This window comes from Neopsephotus bourkii, unplaced genomic scaffold (assembly GCF_033783945.1).
Source record: "Neopsephotus bourkii isolate Nb327-2 ecotype Australia unplaced genomic scaffold, CSIRO-AGI_Nbou_v1 NB_1767, whole genome shotgun sequence".
Lineage (NCBI taxonomy): Eukaryota > Metazoa > Chordata > Aves > Psittaciformes > Psittacidae > Neopsephotus > Neopsephotus bourkii.
Genome location: NW_026902241.1, coordinates 8,100,538 through 8,115,452, shown reverse-complemented (window position 1 = coordinate 8,115,452; position 14,915 = coordinate 8,100,538). Strand labels below are relative to the sequence as shown.

General features: G+C 36.5%; 1 protein-coding gene across 7 annotated transcripts in view; it reads left to right on the top strand.

Annotated features, from left to right (window-relative positions):
* The window catches only part of PDE10A (phosphodiesterase 10A), a 369,055-nt gene that overhangs the window by 295,787 nt on the left and 58,353 nt on the right, over window positions 1-14,915 (top strand). For all 7 annotated transcript variants that reach the window (XM_061378676.1, XM_061378678.1, XM_061378677.1 and 4 more), the window contains 2 exons: window positions 3,804-3,832; window positions 13,506-13,626. In XM_061378676.1, coding sequence (XP_061234660.1) covers window positions 3,804-3,832; window positions 13,506-13,626 — 150 coding nt within the window. The remainder of the gene's footprint in view (window positions 1-3,803; window positions 3,833-13,505; window positions 13,627-14,915) is intronic.

Below are 14,915 nucleotides of genomic sequence, written 5' to 3'. Positions count from 1 at the left end.
GTATAGGTAGTAAACCCGAAGTATTAAAGTCTGTTCAATTGTAAATTAGTTCTTAAAACCTCACACTCATCCATACCTCCTCCTGGTTTCAGCAACCTCTGAAGAGAGCTTTTTAGATAGTAACGTTTGCAAAGTTGTCAAGATAAAACTGAATGTAACTATTCTTGTGGGCTAGAACAGTTACCTGGTTTTGAAAGTTTAGAAAGTGAACCATTTTCTACACACTTCGTGGGCTGGACCCCACAGCTCACTGTGGAGTAGAAGAACATTATTGTTCAGCAGTAACAGTCAGCAAACTTGGTGTACAGGGATGGGGAAGTCCTTGAAATTTAGTTCTGTTCCCCAGAGTTTCCTTTTTTTTCCAGTTGTGGTATCAATGCACGTTAACATAAGCTCAGCCAGGGTGTTCTGCTGTATTACCAATGTTTGCCTAATGCTTCTGGAGGACTAAACTAACTCTTCTCTGGTCATGGTGTTACACATTGCTACAGCCTCAGTTCAGCAGAACAGCCAAATTAATGTTTGTATCTATAGTGATTACAAGAGTTCATCACTTTATTTTTTGTACTGTTAAGAACAGTGTTGGCCTATTCGGAGTACCAGAACTAAATCATGTAAGTTTGTTGTACTACTCTGTGTTAATAATTATGTCAGGTAGCACAGAATTTTAAGATGTTCCTTCTAAATTCTGTCAATGGCAATGCTACGAGCTAACAGGATTGAGAGGTGACACTCATTCTTGTGTCATGGTTGATTGTATTTTATGCCTACAGAAAAAGTGAACTCCAACTGAAAGATTTTTAGTGGCTGGCACGTTTGTGTAAGCTCTTTCACAAACATTTTCTTGCTCCCAGGGTGTTTATTTCCCTCAGTGAACACTTTCCCCTATCTGGCTGTTTTCCCACACAATATACCATCATAAACAGGGACCTTTATATTCAAGTACAGAATATTTCTGTAGGATTTAACTGTATAGCAAGCTGCAATTTATTGGTGTACTTAATGTCTCTGAATTTATTTTAATGGTTAATCTGTTTCTTTAAAAGCTTTATATTTTGCAGAGATAGAACTTGATTCACAAACAAGGGATTGGTGTATTTGTACCTTTCAAACAAACAGAATGCATGGCTTTTAAATAAACAAGAATATACAATTTGAGGGTAATTTTCATCCACCCCCTTTTTCTTTCATACACTAACTAATCCTGTATTTTGGCTGTTAAAATAACTTGTGGGAAAAGCTGCTCTTCCAATGATTTTCCCTAGAAACCAAGTCATAAATGAAGTGTCATACTCTGTGCTATGGATAAAACCACAGCGAAGCAGTGCCAGCACTGAGGCATCCTATCATTTGGTGTGTACCTGGGCCTTAAAGACTTCATCTCTAGAAAAGCAGTTTGATTCACTTCAGATGCACAGGGTCGTGTTTTTTTCCTTTACTCTTGAGGGTGTGTGTAAGCATCTTGCTAGACCTTTGTTTTCTTTTAATGTGGAAAATTGTTTTCTGGATCATTGTGTAGTAATTTAACTTTCATCTAGATATATTAACCAAGTATTTGATGCTATTTTTTCTGTTATCCATCTCATCTTTTGCTTTCCTCCTTCCCCTAAAAATACCTTGTTCTTTCCCACCACTTCATAATCCCTGAATTGCAAAGCTTATCTGTGGAGTTTCAATACCAGGTTTCCCAAATACTTTGCTTATTCTTCTTTGGGGGGGGGGGGGAAGAAAAGAAAAGCATATTGACTATATTTTTCTGTATTCTGAAAAAGCATTGTCTCTAATAATTGTGCCCATAAAACTTACCTTTAGTGAATACCATAGGTATTATTTTTTCCTTCCTGGTTAGCATGTTTCTTTTAACTTCCTCACAGAAAGAAATCAGAAGTTTTTTGATACAAGGACCATCTGTCCATTTTCATGTCTTGTACCCAGCAAAATAGGCACAGACCTGGATGGGGACTTCATGTGTTACCTTTATTCATCTTCTTAGTAAAAGAGTGATTCGTTTATTATGAATAAATAAAATATTGTAAAGAAAATATTATTTATTATAAATAAAGGAATTAACAATGAATTGCAAGGCAAGAGCATGACATGAATGTAACATGAGATACACCTGCGTGTATCTCATGTTATACAAATTAAAGCACAGTATTGTAAATGTGTGGGAAGTTTCATGTTGGGTTGATGCCATTTATAGCATCTTGTTCAGACTATGAAATTGTGTTGGCAAGGATCTCAAAGAATAGGAAATCATGAATTGCTCTTTCTGATACTGGAACACTGAACTTTTTTTTATGGTGGCTGAAATAGAAATGATGTAGACTTTTATACTGTGTAGTAAGCTTTAGATTGGGTGCATTTAGTCTATCCTGTGTCTGTCACTGGAAACTGCAGTAGTAATGTCGCACAGTGGTGTGAAAGCCACAGCATTGGGATGGTAGTCATTTATAGTAGGCATATTACAATAAATTAATTTTGATCAGTAGAAGATCACTTGTATGATTTACTCATGCTTTTCAGCATATTTTCTGTTCATATCTTCTGTTGCTTAGTGTCAGAAATCAGATTTTAGGGAAGCTCATCTTAAATGTCAAGATATGAGGAGACTTTGCTGGTGATAAAATTGAAGTACTTGTAAATGTGCCCTTCTCACGGGGCACCTGTAGATCCCTCCTTCACCTAGGGATGATTTTGGAGAAAATACAACAGTAAGCATCATAGGTGATACTATGCCTATGTCTGACAGAGATATCTGAAAAATCCACTCAATAGAGATGTATCAAAATATGTTTAAACTAAGGGCCACAAACAGAAACATATGGTCTTTCTCTGTGAGATTAAATCTATTTGGTGACTTAGAATTAATTTCCAAAGCATAGTAATTTGATTCCTAGTATCAAATAAAAGCTTACAAATACTTCCCTTCATATTATAGGAGCAGCTAACCATTTCAGAAACAGCTAACCATCTGGAAGCTTCTTAAGAGTGTGTTTAAGCTGCTTTTGGTGGTGTTGAACTGGAAGTTGGAAACTCTTCCTGTGACAGATATGTTCTTGCTATATAACTGCTTTGCCTCCATTTTCAGAAATACTAGTCAGTATTTTAGCTGGTCCTCTGGTATTTCACCTGTGTTAGTTTTACATATTTAAATTGCAAAAAATGCATGAGATCTGCTTGCATTTGAAAAGACAAAACATTCTAGTATGTGTGTATATATATGATAATTTAAACCCTTGTAAACAATGTGCTTTTAATATGCTATGCCAGATCACTTCAGTGATATTCTTCTGTTCTTGTGGTTACAAGGTTTTCTTTTCCCCATCCGAAGAAATCAACAGGAATAGCACCTTTATCTTCAGAACAGAAAGTCTAAGTCTGCTCCCTAACTTGCTTGTGTATGTAGGATGTTGGTGGCATATGTTTGATAGCAAAGGGGCTTTACTTCTCAGACTGTGCAATACTAACAGTTGCCTTACTGGAGTTTAAAATTAGTACAATGATATAGGACTTACTGGTTTAGCTGACCTGTGAATTGACTTATGAGGTATAGGGAATTTTGAATTCTTATTAAGTCAGGACAGAATTCCTGAATACTTTATTGTAATTTTAATTGATTTTTAGACTTAGAAGTTTAAAAGATTGTAAATGCACACAGGTCTTACAATATTTCAGTTAATTTACAGAACCATGTTATAAATGTTCTGTACAAAGATACAAAAATTGTCTGAAGTTTGATATCTTGTTCTTCATTCAGCAGTGAAACTGCATGCCTAATTGTTTGTTTTGTTTCCTTTTAGATGAAACGACTCCTAAAGAAGTCAGCAGGGTAAGTGCTACTCTCCTCTCTGAAAAAAGGTATGGTCTCTTAGGCCTACTGGTCACTTGAGATTATTTTTGTTCCGTGTCCGGTCAGGATTTTACTCTGTTCCCTTGACATAGTGGATAGTTAAAAAAAAAAAGAAAAAGGGTGTATTGACTGACCAGAGAACAGTTAACAATTAAAATAAATATTAAGAACACTTGGTTGGCTGTAAATAATTTTACATTAACAAATTTAGAGTTCTCACATTGCTGTTTTCATGTTCTAGTGTAAAAAAAGTATTTTATGGAAACTAGGAAAATCATGGGAACTTTCAGCATAACAGCATAACCATTTAATCAGTGTTACTGCCTTGAGAGAGGGCAAGCATAGGAGGAAAAAAGGGAAGAAATATGCCCTATTTAATAACTGCCTTTGACATGTGCTGTGGTGTTCTTTAATTTGAAATATTTTGCGTACTAAATGAAATATAATCTAAAATGTTCAGAAACTTATTCAGTAATATATTCCCAACTCTAGCCTTACATCTGATTGACCCTATGTCCTGCAGAATATCGATTTGTGGTTGAGGACTAGTTAGGAGGTTCTGTTGGAAACCAGTGCCTTGGCCAGGAATAACAAAAGATCAGCACAGGACAGTCTTTTGCCGTGAGATGCTTCCAGTCAGCCTGAAGCACCTAAATGTTATTTCATATGAGGGAGCCACTCTGAGCTTTCTGAGGTGGAGTCATAGTCCTATTTTGATCCTCTTCTTGAATATCTTGCATAAACTGTTTCACGTTTCCAGGAGAAGTGCTGTACTGTCAGACACACATTAAAAATAAGGCTTATTGAAAGACTGCAAAAGCTGGCTGGGTGGTCTTGCTCCCAGGAGAAGTCCTTTGGAAAATACCAGCGTATGGAAGGCGTGGAAACAGGCTGGTGGTGGAAACCTCAGTTTGGTAACCCTGAGAGTAGAGGGCTGCCATAAGAGGGAATGCAGTTCACCTCTTCCAACACTACAAAAAAGAAATTATGTGTAAAATTAGTTTTAAATTAGTTTATTCAAGCAGGGTTTGTACATATATGTGATGTGCTATAGATGTATAAGGGTGTTGAGAATTTAGGTGAAAATAGTATGGTTTAGTAATTCATTAATTTGTAACACCTTTTTTTGGTCATCCCTTGGTATTCAACATTTACAGCAGTAGAGTAAGTGTATATTACAACTATAGTTGTAAATGTAACTAAAGTTTATTGTTATCAGTGTATCTGCATATATATTGTTCTGCCAGGTTGGAAGGAGTCTTGGGTGACACAGTTTAGTGTGTGGTGTCCCTGCCCATGAGGGGTGTTGGAACTAGATGATGGTAAGGTCCTTTCCAACCCTAACTATTCCATGATTCTATGATTTCAGTGTAATTAAAGATCTACCTAGAAATCTTAGAGCCATAATTATTTCTTTGGAAGAAAGTTCCTTATATTTGTCATTAATTTGGAAAATAGTTTCATTTTTACCTAAAATTCTGTAAAATGGGATTAGAAAACATATCCAGGTTGCTACATTTGAGCTGTTTGAGGCAAAAAAAAGAAGAAAAAGCAAGCTCTGGAACCCTGAACCCCCCACCCTGAGTCTGTGTTGCCAGTCATCATCCCTTATGCCTCTCAGGCATGCTGGTCCCAGCCATCTCAGCCCATCAAAATCATATGAATCGACTTAAGAGGTTTGCTGAAGATGAATGGGTGTCACCTGAAGTCCTGGAGTCAGTGGGGTGCAAATAATACTTCAGATGATGTTTTCTGCATCGTTTTTTGGGGAGTTTTAAGCTATCAGTCATAGTGTGTACAGTCATGATGTGCACACTGTGTTACTCTACTTTTTAAAGAAAAATACCTGTGGGCACTTAGTAATGCACCACATTGTAAATGAGCATGTTTGTTATATTAGTTTTGAATAATGCCATATATTATAATGTAGACCCTTGCAGTATATTATGTTCTTCAGTAGCAGCTCAAACAGATGCCAGTTTAATTAAAATCTGAACATAAATTAGAATTTAAATTGGGAAAGTTCTGTATGTGAGTAATGTTTTTCAGACAAAAAGAAATGTTCATGCTGACTGAAGAATTATGAGTTTTAAGGTCATTAAGTTACAATTTTAATTCCTGAAAATGTCTGCAAGAAGCAGCTTATATCATTGGAAAGCAAAAATAAAGGTTAGTGAAAGTAAATCTATTGCAGAATTAAAACACCAACTGCTTTAAAATGTTAGCTATGAACCAAGGTAGAAATATGTTGAAAAAATATGGTTTTCATTGATGGGTTGTTTTTTTTCCATCTTTCAATGTTGGGCAGAGTGACAACATGCGAACATTCATAGTCATATGCCTGACACTGGTTGGTTCAATAGTCTCCCTTTCTGTTGTGCTTGCACAGAACAACAGCATTAAATTGGGGGAGGATATTATTTATTACATTTCTTTAACCTCTTTCTCCCCCCCCCAGAAAGCCTGTCCTTTTTTCTTTATAAACATACCTATTAGAGCCCTGGGGCTCTAAATACTGAACATGTCATTCCTTTACATTTTTTTTCTTTTAATCAGCAGAATGCAGTGGGATGAATGGTGTCCAATTTTGGGGGGGGGGGGGGGGAAATAAATCTTGAATTATTGGAAGGAAATGTCTGTATTTTTTCAAGGGCATATATTGCAATTTCACACTTTGAAAACTGAAGAAGTTCTGAAAACTGCAGTGGTATAGGAACTGCATTTTTAATCTTTTGCCATTTTTAGCAGCTTAATAGAAAAATTAAAATCAAGTAGCGATCTCAGCTATCAGTATTAAGTTGCATGCTTTTGAAACAAGAAGAGAGTGGGAGAAACCTTCCACATACATTAAATTTTGAAATCTGTAGAACAGAAAAGAACCTTTTCAAAATTTATTGTCTTTGAATCTGGTCTGCTGATGGCACTTTCATCAATATTTTGGTGTTCAGAAGTTATGTGTAAATTTATGAGAGATCGGCCTGACATAATATCTCATCGGAGTGGAGGAAGATTTCGCCATTCCTGTAGACTGTTTTTGGCATAATAACAGCTCCGGTTGCAAAACATCTCGTAAGCATCTGTGACCAAACAGTGAACCTGTGAACTTTTTTCTGCATGCTAGATTCCAGAATTTATGAAATATATGTAACTGGAGACAAAATCGCCGCATGATATAGTATTGGGAGCATCCTTGGAAATGCTGAGTTTCTTCTGCTTACTTATTGTGCAGATGTGTGTTGGCTGATCCCATTCATCCTAGCTACAGAAGGGGTTTTCTGGACAGAGGGATTTCAGAAAGAAAACCAGCTATTGAACTCTTTTGATGAAGCAAACTTCAGCTGAATTTTGTACTTTGTTTTTACTGGTTTATCCACAAAGAAAATGAAAATAGAGGAGCTTGAGTTTGAATACTGTGTGTGTATTCATGTACATCTAGACTAAAACTGTATTTCTTTGACAGTGTTAGTGAAAACAGTGTGCATCAGAGACATGTTATTCTTTTCAGCTGGCAAAAATAACCCCATTCCTTACATGAACTATAGCCAGGATTTTGTTCTACGTGCTGCTAAGTTTCCCATGATCACTGTGTGCTCTTTTGTAGTGCAGATTCTGAAGTTTAAACAAAAATACTTCATGTTCCTGATATGATCACAGCAAAATTAGCTGTTGTTCATTTTGCTTAATGACTTTCCATTCCATGTTTACTTGAACAATACTTCCAGTGAAGCTGCTTTTTGGCAAGTACCTTTGCTTTCTAAACTCCGGTGATGCCAACAGCAAATCACTTTGCAGAAGTTTACCATATAAACATCAGAAAATTATTACCTAGCAAGTGACTAGCTCATTTATAGTACTTTCTTCTTGGAAACAGGAATAATACTTTAATCGTCCCCTTTCCCCTTTTCGGACTTTGGGCTTTTGGCAGCTGCCTTGGCACCAGCTAGCACCCAGCACAGTATGTCACTGACAGTTACAGAATTAGCAAGTGTGTTTTCAGTAAATAGTTGCAGTAATTGCATGTATCTTCACCATGCAACTGATAATAAAAGTTTTTGCTTTTTATGACACATTGGCAAAGCAGGCTCATTCTTTGCAGTATTTCCTTATTAAAGATGTGATCTGAATGTTTTCACACAGTCTCAGAGCTGAAAACTGCAGCGGATTAATCACAAAGTTAGGGGAACTAGAGCAAACGTACATATTTAGCCTTTAGGAGTGATAGCATTGCACCCATTGTCGTGAGAAGATGCTTGTGTAAGCTGATGTCTTTATAAAGAAAATCTTGTGGATACCGTGGTGATGATAAGCAACAGTGGTAGGAAAATGAGAAAGTTTATTTTTAATTTTGTACATGATGTCTTTAGAGTGCTTGCAAGTCAAGTATTAGGAGGGAATGTGATTTTATAAAAAGCTTTTTAAAAAGAGGAGCAGTATTCAGCCTTGTCAAGTTAAAATGAAGCTCATTATGGTATTTTATTATATAACCTAGAGAGGTGATATAATTGAGATATTAATGCAGTTTTATGAGCCTTACAGTTAATAACAGCCTATATAGTTACTTCTGTGCAATCATGATGTTCTTTTCTCATAATCCAAGTCTTTGGTTTTTATTGTGTATTTTTCCTATTACTAGGGAAGCAGTTTGTTTCAGTGTTGCCACTTGATAACAGGGAAGGAGATGATGGAATGATTAGAATTGGATGCCAGTGAATGGGGGCTATTTAGAGAGAAGCTTCTCCTAGGGAAGGTGTTCACCATCTCTCCAAGTCTGAGAAATCAGCTATGTAAACAGGCTGTGAAACATGTGCCTTCAAAACTAGTGAGCCCGTGCAGAGTGAGAGAGCTGATTTGCATATTTTGACATAGTAAAGCCCATCTCGCCAAATGCCATCTTGTATTTTTCCTCCTTTCCTTTTGTCATGAACAGTATTTGGTGCATGAACAAACAATTCACCTGTGTACAGTGTCTCAATGTTAAACTTTATTTACTGAGCAAGTTCTAACCCATGTCCTCTGCAGTCAAAACAAGAATAGGTGTCAGACGAATTGTTTAGAAACAGTTTTCTCTGAGGCTATGTAAAAGTATTAGAATTAATCACCTCGGTTCAGTCTGCTCTTTATAGCTTCTTGCTTTTCAGTGTCCAAGTTTAGACAAAGCTGGTTACTCCAGCCAATCCTGGTTACCCCTACTGGGTTTTTTTAGAGCAGAGAGATTTTTCTGAGCTTCCTCTCCAAGTTCTGTGCTCATGTGAAAGCCGGCTCTGCACTGTAAGCTTGCTTACAACACTCTGTCCGCTGTTAATTTTCAGTCTGAGAATTTGACATCCTTTGGCTCAGCATGTCCACCTTGAGGCAAAGTAGCAGTATTGCTCCCTTTCTGTAGGTTTTCTTTGTGGTGTGTTTTTTTGTTGCTGGGGGTTTTGTTTGTGTCTGTTTTTTTTTGTTGTTTTGTTTGTTTGATTGTTTGTTTGTTTCACTTTTGTAATGAATGAAGTCCAGGTCCATATTTCTGTTGTTTCACGTGTGTGGTTTAGATGTGTTTTCACTGTTAGTAGGACACAGTTACCCCTTAGTTATCTGTGCCCCGAAATTAGAAGCACCAGATTCTGTTCTAGATATGAACTAGCCATCAGTGTAGCTGTGTGTCCTTTTCCCAATTTACTTAATGGTTTAATTAAATATTTACTTATTTTTCTGCAAGCATTTCTTTCTTTATACCCATTGTTGGATGAAAATGCTTGATGCATGCTAGAAGAATTGGTCCCTGCTTTCCCAAAAGTGTGCTTCCAAGGCATATTCATGTGACAGGTCAGCACCTTCTCCTGTTTCCTTGGCAAAATGCCTGTGCTGTGCTTCCACAACTTCACAGCCACCTCCTACAAGAGATACCACTCTGGCCCTCATAACCCTGTGGTCAGCTACAGGCCTCCTCCATCAGTTGACAAAAAGCTCTGTCTTGTAGTTCTCTCTCACATCCTCTGAAACCAGCCTAAGATGCCTAAATTACAGATGAAAAATAAGCAGCATCAAAAGGAATCTCTCTGGATGTAGCCATTTGCCCCCATGTTTTGTGGCTTTCAGTTTGGTTGTTTTGGTTTTGTTTGGGGTTGTTGTTTATTGGGTTTTTTTGGTTGGTTGGTTGGGTTTCTTTTCCTAGCCTCATGCAATGAAATTCTGCATCCCCAAAGTACATTTGGCCATCTCTCTCCACATTACATGGAATTTGGGCTGTCCATTTATTCAAATTCCTACTACCCAGTGATAATGTCATATACTACACAGTCTGTAAAAGGGTGTGTTTCTGTTGCAGAACCAGGCAATTGTTGCTGTGGAGAAAGAGCTCTGTGGTAGGGAGTACTGTGAAGTTGCTCTTCTCATTGCTATTCAGAAGACATTTTAAGAAGTTACAGAGAAACCAGATCAACTTTTGGATTATGTTGGCATTTATCGACCATGTGCTGTATTAATGAAGGCTTTCTGTTGCAGTAGAAGGGCTTTTTCTTTTCTGCAGGAGCACAAAATGCCCCTGGCACATCTACCCTGTAAGCATGAAAGCATGGAAATTAATATTCATTTCTGCTTGTCGTACGTAAAGTTTACTTTAGTCCTTGAATATTTTAATTTTTGTGTGTGTGTCTTAATTGTTCAGGATGAATGCTTAAAATTCATCTCACTCTATGATATTTTGATATTTCCTCTCATGGAATAAAATGTTTATGATCCTCAGCCCCTTTGTTTATATGTAAGTCACAGCACTGTTCATAAATCACTTGTCATAGGCTGCTGTCTTCTGTTGTACCACAGTATTTTAAAGACAAATAACCATAGAACCATTTTTAGATGAGTCCTGCAAAAATGCCCTTCTTTCATACATATAAATTTGAATATGACTATTTATAACAGCATTTCCCTTAATTGTTATTTATTTTCACAGTGTTATAATAATATGCAGCTACTAGAAATACGATGCCAGTATGGTAGTGGTATGATAGTGCTAAATCAGTTTTTCATCCACTTGAATTATTTTAATGTAATGTCACTGAAATACAGAATTTTACAGTAAGTATGCAGGAATACCTGTAGACTCTAAATCTTAAATAGAAGGAAATCAACAACAGAAAGAATTAAGTAAAAGGAGGTGAGTATTAATGATGTTTAAATTGCAAACTAAATTATTATAATGAATTAGGAAACAGTATTTTCATTATATCTGATGACAAACAAGTAGTCTTTTTTCCACCAAGTGTGTTAAATTTTTTTGAGGAATTATTTTCCTAAAGTAAGTTTTACACCAGATATGCGCAGGTCTATATTAGCAACACATTGGATCTAATGATTGTCAGTAGTAGAAATCTGTCGTATTTCAACTGGATGTATTATGCAACTATCATTTTTTTTAGTACCATGGATGCATGCAATGATTTGCCCTGCGTACAAAATGTTTGCAAGCATATGTTGCAGAGGTGAGGATAAAGGGCACATAGCTTATTATGTAATTACTATGCACATGGAACTGCTGCTTGATTACAGGAAAGTTGTTATTCTGCAATGGCTGTTATGCCAGTGGGCTCATTTTGATGATGCATTCTCTTAAGGTATTAGCTTTAACCTTTGAAGATTTGATTTAATATTGACTGTGCATCACAGGTCAAGACATATGTATGCATTTTGAAGTTCTGAGATGGCATTTTTCCACGTGATAAAGGCTCAGTGCATGTGTGCTTGATTAGCTATTGTTGCTTTACGATAGGTGGCTACACATGCTTTTGCAGATATAGGTTAGCATGTATGAATAACATAGATTCTCATTCACCATTTTCCTGTTATATGGCTACTTACAGCTATATCATAAGTCTGAAAATTCAACTTTAATGAAACTATGCTTTGTTTTCTCCCTTTGAAGAATCATGCAGTAGTAAATATGGGGCACAACTATGGGGACAGTCACTGGAAGCTTGCCAGGGGACATATGGTACTAATGATTATAAAGGCGTGTTGTATTGTACAGTCAAGATTTACAGCAGATTATGCATGTATGCAGTGTGACCTTATATCACTGTAAAAATTATAAATGCTACATCAATTCATAGAAAGAATTATTAAATGTTAAGTTTGTTATACATTGAGAACATTTTGGATACCCTAGGTCTTTAATGTTCTAATATGTCCGTCTGCAGCAATAGATTTATACCACATGATGTATTAAGAAGGGGTTACAGCAAACACTGCCATTTTAAAATCAAGATCAAGATCTGCTTAAAGAAATCAGGAATTGTTATTGTCAGCAAGCACTTGAGCTTTTTGTTGGTGGCATTTGTTGGGTTGCTGGGGTTTTTTTGAGGTGAAGAAGCCAAATGTATCCTATATATATATGGCTGTATGCTTTGTATTCATGACATAGTGTGTTGTGCATAGAAATGCATTAAAGTAATAGTAGGAATAAACTTATAGCATGGAATATATTGTAAGTTACATGTGAAATCCGTCAGTGTCACGTGTACAGGTTTACCCTAAGTTACAAAGAAGATCTGGAGAGTTACAGGGCAGAGTTAACATACATGCACATGAGCATGGGAATAGTGGGTAGAATGTAGTATTCTGAAATTTTATGGCATTTTCCACAGTGTTGTTTACATTAGTCTAATCTATATTACATTTGGTGCTAAAGTGTGAATGAGTTGGAGAATAAGTCTTAGCCTTTCAAGCAACATTAATATGTGTAAATATCGTCAGCTTCATTTTTAGTTTAATCAACATAATTTACCACATCACTGAGTTCAGTAAGTAATTGACCATATTGCTTTCTTCAGTTACCAAATTACCAGTTTTGGGCAGGGTAATGAATCTTTGCTTAGTGCAAAGTATTGCTTTCTCTGAAATTATTGTTTGTCATCCTGTCATGCTGCACACACACATTTACTGCCAGTTTTATCAGTCCTTCAGCGTTTGGGAACTGGATAACCAAATGCAGCTGGGCCCTTGAGGGGAGGCTGCATCTCCTTTCTTGTGGTTGTTTTAGCCATCTCAGGCTGTTTCATCCTACCAGCAACCGGTACCCCATTGCTCCTATCTAAATATCCTACATAATTTGTAATTTCTTTCTTTGTCTTTCAGCTTCAATTGAAACAAATGCCTCTTAGGCCACAATGGATAGTATGATTTTTGACTTGTGCAGTTTCTGTCCTTCAGTCTAGTGCTGGTAATTGCTGAGCTCCTTGACCTACCACCTCAAAGTCCTGGTACTTGGCACAGTTCTGTCCCTATGTTTATGAATTTGAGGTGGAAGATGCTGGCAGTCAGCTAGTTGCCACCTTTTATAGTGGAGCTGGAGCTTAAAGGTGTTGAAAACTGCTTACCTTATAATTGAGGCATCCCTCAGTCTCCTCATGTGATCTTGTCTAGGTTTAGGTGATTACTGATTGCTCAGTGGTGTACTCCATACACTATGAACAAATGTGTAATGGAGCATAGACTGGAGTGCCATGTGTCTTGCTTGGCAGTGACCCAGTTCTTAAGGCAGCTGAATTAGGACAGTCACAACTGGCTTGGTGTTGAAATACCTTCATATTATTTTTAATGCAGTTTTGTGTTTGAAACCTCTAAAATACATCTGAATTGTTCTAAAATGTTCTTCTCATCTTTGCTTCCATAGTACCAAGATACAAATATGCAAGGTGTAGTGTATGAATTGAACAGCTACATAGAACAGCGCCTGGATACAGGAGGGGATAATCAGCTACTTCTGTATGAATTGAGCAGCATCATAAAAATAGGTAAGAAGGAGGATCAGATATCTCTGAGCTGTTACGTAGTATTAGTGCACAGCATATTTCTAATGTGATTTAATTAATAAAGACAGGTGTTGAGTCATAATGCTACTTTCTTTGGATGTTTCAGTATGAGCTTACTTTGCTTTCTGTTCCTCAGTGAATTCCTGACTGCACTTCAGTGATTTCATCTTTGGATAGAGTTTTGTATCCAATTGCATAATTAGAGCCCCCCATTAAATGAACCAGAGTAGACTGTTCTGATCATGATGGTGTTGCAATGTCAACATTGAAAGTAAAAAAAAGTAATCTATTGGTAATATCGCTGCATACTTGAACCCCATTTGAAAGAAACCTGAGATGTTACTGAAGGAGAACATATCTTTTGTGTGATCTCTATTCAGCTGTTAACCGTTATTTTTCTATCTGATGTAAATACCTTTTGTGGTAAGAAAATGCTATGCATGACCAAAAGTTTAGAAATAAACAAACAAAATTTCCTAATAAGAATGTAAGCGTAATTCAGTTTCTTTTTAGCCAGAGTGGATGTACACAAATTTCAGTAGGAAGTAACAGTAGTTTTGTTCAGTACAGCTCTCAGTCAGCTCTTTAGAAAGGTTTTACTGATCCTACTACTTCATCATCTTGTAATGATGAATTTTAGCTTATCTACATGATGTATTTAAAAGGACCGCATTTATTTACTGATTTTGCTTAAGTGGTTACTTGGATACTGATGTCTAGCAGATAGCAAATCAGACTGGATTTTGTTAATATGCAGCAAGCAAAAAGCTATAGGAGACAGGGTCTGCTATCTTTTACAATATTTTTTTTCTTTTGTAAAGCAGATGAGTTTATGGTTTTTTTATACTATTTTTTTTCCAGTGCTTACTTGTCTGGTAGCTCAATATGCTTATGTACCACATCTGAAGGTTTTAAAAACTGAATGCAAATTACCATGCCCTGAACCCGTTAGTGCTGTTACACAGTTGACAATAGGCAAGTAACTACAAAAAAAAAAAAAAAAACAAAAAAAAAGGGGGGATTTTTTCCTATTGTCAAAGAAATGCAGAAAGCCAATTGATTTAATCACACACAAGTCTAATAACTCCTCTGAAATGTACTAGATGGATTCTTGTGTTCATTCATTAAAAAAATGAATATCAGATATGTGCATTTACTGGTTAAAATGTTTATTAACTGTTGAAAAGACAGACAAAGTGTCAAAGTCTATTGTGTAAAGCCAGATAAAAGGTCCTTATTCCCCTATCCTCTTCTGATTTTGAGAGTTTTCA